Here is an 8,004-nt window from a genome sequence, read left to right on the forward strand (position 1 = left end):
GCGTTTTAGAAGATGGAGTAAATTAGGCCCAAACCGTCAAAGCCCATTTATTTTTTCCAAAAGCAAAATATGGCTTCAGAAATCTATCTCTCTTCAGAGATTTTTGATTTGGCTAAAATCAGAGTTTTGAAACTTTTGAGATTAAAAAGTTTATAACTAAAAAACAGAAACATAATTTATGATAACAAAAATAAATTAAAATCTGAGTTAAGATATTTTGCATTTTCTCTTTAACATTGCATTGTTAACCCATTCTTAAGTTTTAACTATTTGGTTGTGTGTACATGATGTTTATTAATAAATGAACACTAAAAAATGACAAATATATAAAACCGGCCCACAGTATCAGATGGACTTGACTAATATGGTTTTATAGTGTTTGAATCTGTGATTTTAAAATAACAAAAACTTATAATCAAGAACTCTTGAGATCAAATTTTGAAGTTTGATGCTGAATTTGGTGAACACATTGTTCTTACAACTCTAGTTGAGAAGAAAGTTGAGTGTTGGGATGGTTATCGAGAGGCATATATTGCGCCATTATCGCTCTTATCTCTGAGTCCATATATGTCTGCACACACACAAATTAATCAAAAATTGTATATCTAATATTAATGAACAAGTAATATAATGTTTTGAGATATATAATTACCCGAATTCTGTATTTATAAACAGTGTAAGCTCCTAAAGCAGCTGCACCTAATCCCATTATTATTATCCATATCACTCCCCAACTTAAATCTCCTCTTGCATCTTTGTCTGTACACAAACTAATGATTAGTCGATGATTCGTTTATTTCGAAAATATAACCAATGATGGTGTAATATACTTATGCAAATGTCGTGTTCTCTGATGTAAAGCAAGCTTCCGCTGCAACTACATTCATAGCTTCCCCATGTGTTCTTGCATTTGCAACCGCGACATTGACACGCTGTTTTCTCCTCACACTCATTCACATCTGCATTTCATGTACATCAAGATAATTTGATTTGAAAATTTAAATGTTTTATAGTTTATTCTTATCAAGACCTTGGCAGTCTTTGAGTCCATCTCCTTTGAATCCGGGGGGACATTTGCAGCCTTTCGAATGATCATCCTAGAACAACATAAAGAGAGGAAAAGAAAATTAATACTAAAACAGAAGATGAAAGTTAGTTAATCGAGAGATCGTGAAGATTACACGGCAAGCAGAATATGTTTTTCCCATTTGAGTTTGTTTCCAACACCCTCCATTGTTTATACCACAACGTAGTGCCCCGGAAGCTACAATATCCAAATTGAAACATGTGAAACTTATAAATCGGATTTAGTAATCTTCGAAAATATATATAGTTGAACTTTTTTACCTTCACAATGTGTATAACCGTCACCTAGAAACTTGACACCTTGAACAATGGGACATTGACATACTCTTCCTCTGAAAGTGTCCTAAAACATTACAAGAAAATAATACTCATTTTAAGGTTTGATATAATTGTAACAAAACACAAGTGATTGTTTTAGTACCCTGCAAGCTGTAATGTTGGTTGTCTTATCTTCCCAACACCCTCCGTTGTTTTGTAAACACTCATTGGTTTCTATGTCTACTCAAACACAAAATCCAAAACCATACATTAACAATTATTATACTAAATGGAAAATGTATATTAAGTAAAAAGAACCTTCGGTTAAACAAATTGGTGGCTCAGTCGTCTCACGAAACCCTGAGCAAAGAGCCTTAAGCACGGCCGATCTCTGCAACTTCCCTGTGGCAATGAGACATTAATTACTAAATATTTGAGTGTGACATTAAAAATTTTACTTGCTTCTAACCTCTATATTGTCTATTGTTTATCACAATAGTTGGTAGTATCGTCACATCTCCTCGCGGACCTTTTCCAACCTAAAACAATTATGCAAAAAATGCAAAAGTTTAGACCTTTAGTAGTTTGAATGCTTACATCTCTTGAAAAAAGAGAGGCTAACTTGTGCATCTTGTTCTTCTTTAAGAACGGGATTTTCGGTATTTGCTTCAATGTCTCCAATGCATTTGTCAATTTTCTTCACATCAACTCCTACTCGAAAAACATAGAATAAGGTCTCAAGATATTAAAAGTACAATATGTTAGGGTTACCAAGAGATTGAATGACTTGATCAGCACATTTCTTGTTGTATTTCTCCTCTTTCATGGGACAACGAATGGCGAAGTCGGTGACGTAATCCCACCAAAGCCAAGGCTTTCCACTTTCATTGGTCACTCTAAAGAAGCAAGCTTGGCGTAAATTTTGAATAATTACGTCTTTCCCATTGTATCCTCTAGAGAAATCTTGTTCCGGGTCGGGAGCACAATATCTTCCATTGATGCATTGTGATTTACATTGTCTACTTGCCAGAAATGCTTCAGGACAAAACCTTTATATATCGGACATTCAAAAAAAAAAATTTATTTCAATATGATGAATGTTACTAGACATGTTAGAAGAGAAGATAGTGAGTGAATTACCATGTAATGTAGTGGGGAGTGAAGCGAGTGTAGCCTCCTTTCTCAAGAATCTGAGCAGCTCCTTTGAATCTCTTAAGAAACTGGATCTGTGCGTCACATTTGGATCCGCATTCATCATTGCTATTGGTCCATAGCTCGTCAGCTACTCGATCGTTTGGGTGTGGAAGAGCCTCCCGCCAGTCTAGACTTATATGAACGGGCTCGCCATGAGCTATGGCCGTTTTGATGGCACTCCCTAGAGATCTGCTCACCAATGCTGAAGGAATTGTGATATTTTGTAGGTAATCTGCATCTGACGTCTCATCCTCTGGTGCGTCCATGGTGATGAGTTGCTCAGGCCTGTTATCCGCTACCAAGATGGTTGCGGCACCAGCTCGTTGTGCGTTCCACGCCTTTAAAGTGAAGTAACAATCTGAGACAACAACATATATATTAGGTGCCTTGTTTTACAAGTCACCACTTACAAATTTCCTGTGTGACAAGTCTTGTCTTTGATTGTAACAAAATAATCAAAGAGGAAGAGGAAAAGACCTCCTCGATCAACGAGAACGAATGTGGGCAATCCAGCGAGTCTGGATCGGAAAGAGATCTCAAAATCGTCAAAGTTCTTGCAACCTTTCTGGTTAGCTTTAGGATAAACCACCGCACCGGACATGCTTCCCCCGTATTGAGGGACGCCAAAATTTCCGAGGGCGCATTCGTAGACTCCTCTGATGGACTCCGGTGAAGTCACTCGGAGGTTGTTCTTCTCCACAACGAACCTCCCCGTGCAGGAACTCCACCCCATCACCCATACTATTACAACTAACCGTACATTCTTCGCCCTCATGATCACACAATAACTTTTTTGAGAGTTGATTTTGAAATACGCATCAATGGATAGCCAAGAAAATGTTCAAAAAGCTTCGCTTGACCAATCATTAAAGAATTGAAACTGTCAAAACAGTGAGCAAATATCTCAGAGTTAGAAGGAAGATTTTTAGATTTTGTTTTAGAATTTTTGTTTCAAAAATCCAAATATACTAGTTTTTGGTCTTAAAAAAATGAAATCTATACTAATAATAGGAGTCGTTAGGCCTAAGAGAGTCTACGCATAGATTTTCAAGCTTCTTATAAGGGGAAACTCATCAACAAAATAGTTATATGATCCATGATAGTTAATAATTCTCCTATTTTTTTTTTCTATTTCGATTGAAGAATAAAACACATGGGCTCTATTCATAAGAAAATATGTTATCCCCTTACTACAATTGTATAGGTAAAACTTCTTCAAATATCTAATGATGATCTAGTTCATTCTTATGTGAGTAATACAATTTTTTTATTAAATCGCAGAGTTCCGGACCTTTGGCCTAGGCCTGGGATAATTACCCGAACCGAAAATTCCGACCCGACCGAACCGATAAAATTAAATTCGGTTCACAATCGGTTACTACACAAAAACCGATCGGAAGGATTTCAAATAATCTTCGGTTTTCTCATCGGGTCGGGTCGACACTCAGCCTCCAACCTCTCTGACCTTTGGTCGTTCTCATCTCTCAATTTTTCTGTCGCAACCTAATCTCTCTGAGACATTGAAGCTCAATCTTGTCTTCTTCCTTCAATCTCAGCATTTCTTATGTGTTCATCTTTCGTTCTAGCCTTATAGGCAAAGGTTAGTTCGATTATTCCTTGTTTTCAAACTCTTGTCCGTTTTCATCCCTCGTTCTCAGTTTGGGTAAGGATTTGAGATTCAAGATCTAGGATGTCAAACCGTCGTTCTTCTCCGCCGCTGGAACCGCAACTAGAGCCGCCGCTGGAACCGCAACTAGAGCCGCCGCTGCAACCACTTCAAAGAATGAGAAACCCTAATTGTCTAGGGTTTATGGGCTTATATTTCTTGTGGGCTTTGTTTTTGTTGGGTTTTAATTAATACCCAAAATAATTTTTGTGGACTTTAGTTAGATTTAAAAGCCCATAAAAAACAAAATTTAAGAAAGAAAAATAAATTCGGTTATTTTCGGGTTTTATACACAAAACCGAAATAACCCGTTTCCGAACCAAACCGAACCGAAATCAGTTTCGGTTATCATCGAATACATTTAAAAAATCAAAATTAACCCGAAACCCGAAAATACCGACCCGACCCGACCCGTTTACCTGAACTCGCAGGCCTACTTTGGCCCATAATCTTTCTCAGTACCCCAAACCAGCTTTTAGTCAATTCCACTTTAAAAAATGTTTCTCTATCCCAAATGAGGATTGAACTCTAATGTGTGACAAAAAAAACTTGTTTAATAGTAAGTAATAATATCGAAAAAGAGCTTCATTTTGAATGTTTCAATTAAGGTAGTTAGAAAATGTATCGAGAAGCTCTTGCTAGCCATGTTTTCCAGCGCCGGTGAAGCTTTGGCTCGCCGGCGTCGGGATTTCGTTCTTTCTCTCGTCTTCTTTCGCAATCTCTATTTCGCTTTACTCTTACTTTGGCTCGTATCTCAATCATCTCGAAACTTTCATAAATCTTCTCGAACCCCTTTTCAATCGAACACTCAATCGATCGTGGCAGAAGACGGAGGAGTTTTCCGGTGACCCTCTTCCAGATTCAGGCTCTGCCCACACTTCCTATCGCGAAGCTTTTACCTCAAGATCCACATCAAGCCCTCAGATCTGAAAAAAACGTATCTATGCAGAAGCTTCCCTCCACCGGATTTCGTTGATGGCAAGAGTCTTCCCTCTTGGACCGTCAGTTGCACCATGTCCGGTGGAGGCGTCGACGGTGCACGGCGCTGCCCTAATCAAGGTAGAGAGCTGTTGTTGGGCTAAACCGGAGATCCGAGGGGCCTCGCTCTCTGCTCCGGAACCCTGTGGCATCTTATCCTTGCCGCTGCCATCCTTTCCGGTGATGTTGTGCACTATTCCGATCTGGTTTTCGTCGCCGCACAGCCGCAAGACCAACACCCACCAAGACAAAGGAAAACTAGGGTTTCACCTAGTGGGTTTCTATCTCAATTCAGGCCCATCTGGAAATGTCTGGTCCCATTTTAGAAGAAATGGGTTTAGTTCTAAAAGCACAAAGCCCAGGTCTGTCCTCTTATGTCTAATATACGGGAAAACGGCATTTTTCAACCTCAACTATTTGCTGGCGGGTTTTTCCAACCCAAACTATGACCCCTAGTCGATTTTAACCCAAACCCAAAAATAATTCAAAATCGAAACCTGAACTAATGCAAATGAGCCGATTTCAACACGACGCGAAACGGTGTAGTTCGAAAGTTAACGGTTGCTCAACCTTGGATAATTTTCTCTCTACAACATTCATCAAACCTTGAAAATAAAATCAAATAACCTGGAGAACTGTTAACTTCTGAACTAACATTGTTTCGCGTCGTGTTGAAATCGGCTCATTTACATTCGTTTAGGTTTTGATTTTGAATTATTTTTGGGTATGGGTTGAAATCGACTGAAGATCATAGTTTAGGTTGGAAAAACCCGCCAGCAAATAGTTGAGGTTGAAAAAGATCGTTTTCCTGTCTAATATACAGCCAACTGTTGGTGTCGGATCCCGCACCAGATGTTCGGGACCAACCAAAGATTGCCACCTAGTCAGGGTAACGGCCCATAAAGGATAAAGCCCATTAGATCCACAAGTCAAAAGAACAGTCGAAGTGGTTATCACCATAAGGAGAATCCGAAGTGACTGCACCTCAACACCATTCCGGAGACGAAGTCATGGTTAAATTGGTCCAAGGACATTTGGGCCAAAAGGCGAGGCCCATGAAGATCAGGATCAATTCAAATTCAAACGTTGAGCATTAAAAAGTCAAAGATCAAAACGGACACATTTAAGAGAGAATAATTGTACTTAATTAGCCAATTAAATGCTGTTTTTCTATGTATAAATATAAGGGCCAATGGCCATGTAAGGGGGATCTCTCTCGGGAGTAAGAAATACTACAGCAATTCTTGTAACAATTCATAAGCTTTTTTACATATTTATTTTTGCCCCTCAAGAATAATCTTTCCTACTTAATAAAATACTTGAGTGTGTGAATCCGACATCCACATTTTGGCGCCGCCTGTGGGGATAGAAGATTCTTGAGTGGTCAGATTTTTCCTTACTACATTTCCGAGATAAGCAGCAATGTCCGGAGGAGACGCCGTTGAGTCATCATTGGCCGAGACCCTCAAAGCTATGCAACAAACCATGTTGGACATATCACAAAAGTTCTTGGATGTGGAAAAGGCCGTCGACACATTACAAACATCCCAGGTATCTCTTAGTCAAAACGTCAGTACTATACAAACTCGTGTTCGTTCCTTAAGTGCAGGAAACCCTGTGGGTATCCGAAGAAGGATACTCAAATCGCCAAGTTCCGCTGCGCAAAATGAAACCAGAGGACAAACAACTCCTGGTGCTACTAATAATGAAGTTCAGCCATTGGAGGAAGAGACACAACTTGAAGATGAAGTTCAACTTGTAGATCAATACGAGCAGGAAAACCTCGACCAGTTCAAGACTATGAGGAAGGTTAGCCAAGAACCAAAAGAAATGAAGTCAAAGTTCCATCAGGCTACAAGTTCAGAACCGGATATCAATCGAGTCATTGAAGAAGCTAGGCGAACACCTTTTGTTCCGCGAATCGCAAGTTTAAGAATCAAAGATTCTCGGAAGCTCAAGTTGGACCCTTACAGCGGATTAGAGGATCCGAAGAGCTATCTCGCAGCTTTCCTGATAGCTGCCGGAAGAGTCAAATTGGATGAAGCCGATGAGGATGCATGATACTGTAAGCTCTTTTTGGAAAATCTATGTGGCCAAGCTCTAATGTGGTTCACCCAATTAGAGCCGGCTTCGATCAGCAATTTCGACAAACTATCAGCTGTGTTCTTAAAACAATATTCCATCCTTATGGACAAAAGTGTTTCGGATGCCGATCTTTGGAACCTGTCACAAGGATCAAATGAGTCACTTCGAGTTTTCATCACCAAGTTCAAAGGAGTGCTGTCTAAGCTCCCAAGAATCTCACAACAATCAGCTTTATCTGCCTTACGAAAAGGATTGCGACATGATTCAAGATTTAAAGAAGATTTAATACTTCATAAACCAGACATAATTCAGGATGCGCTCTTCCGCGCAAACAACTGGATGGAAGTAGAGGACGAAAAAAGAAAATTTTGCCAAAAGAAATAAGCAAGAAAAGTCGGCAATTACCGTCCCTACCAAGAAGTTCGAGCCTAGGGAGAGCAAAGGACCAAGGAAGTTTGGATCGCAACCCTTCAACAGTACCGTCGGAAAGAAATTCCAAGGTAAAGGAAGGTCAATCACTTGGGTCCGTGATGAAAGTTTATATTGCGACATTCATAAAGTAACCGGACATTTAACCAAGGATTGTAATGTCCTTAAAAAGCACCTCGCGGAACTTTGGGCCAGTGGAGATCTTCCAAATCGATATAAAAGATTTTGTGAAAGAATACCACGGAGCAAAGGAAGGCTCCAAAGATCAAAATTCCAAAAGACCAAGGTTAACCAACGAGGAAGAACCA

At 39.5% G+C, this 8,004-nt stretch overlaps 1 protein-coding gene across 1 annotated transcript; it reads right to left on the bottom strand.

Moving 5' to 3' along the window:
• Positions 1-456: 456 nt before the first annotated feature.
• On the bottom strand, positions 457-3,510 carry LOC9317165 (vacuolar-sorting receptor 2). Its single transcript, XM_002881052.2, has 13 exons — positions 3,016-3,510; positions 2,485-2,896; positions 2,116-2,393; positions 1,967-2,055; positions 1,814-1,883; positions 1,663-1,746; positions 1,508-1,584; positions 1,348-1,429; positions 1,182-1,264; positions 1,031-1,097; positions 831-959; positions 653-759; positions 457-571 (listed from the first exon to the last, which is right to left on the bottom strand). Exons 1-13 carry the CDS (start codon positions 3,311-3,313, stop codon positions 476-478), a joined length of 1,872 nt encoding a protein of 623 aa, XP_002881098.1. The 5' UTR covers positions 3,314-3,510; the 3' UTR covers positions 457-475.
• Positions 3,511-8,004: the final 4,494 nt, after the last annotated feature.

Source organism: Arabidopsis lyrata (genome assembly GCF_000004255.2).
Source record: "Arabidopsis lyrata subsp. lyrata unplaced genomic scaffold ARALYscaffold_4, whole genome shotgun sequence".
Classification (NCBI taxonomy): Eukaryota; Viridiplantae; Streptophyta; class Magnoliopsida; order Brassicales; family Brassicaceae; genus Arabidopsis; species Arabidopsis lyrata.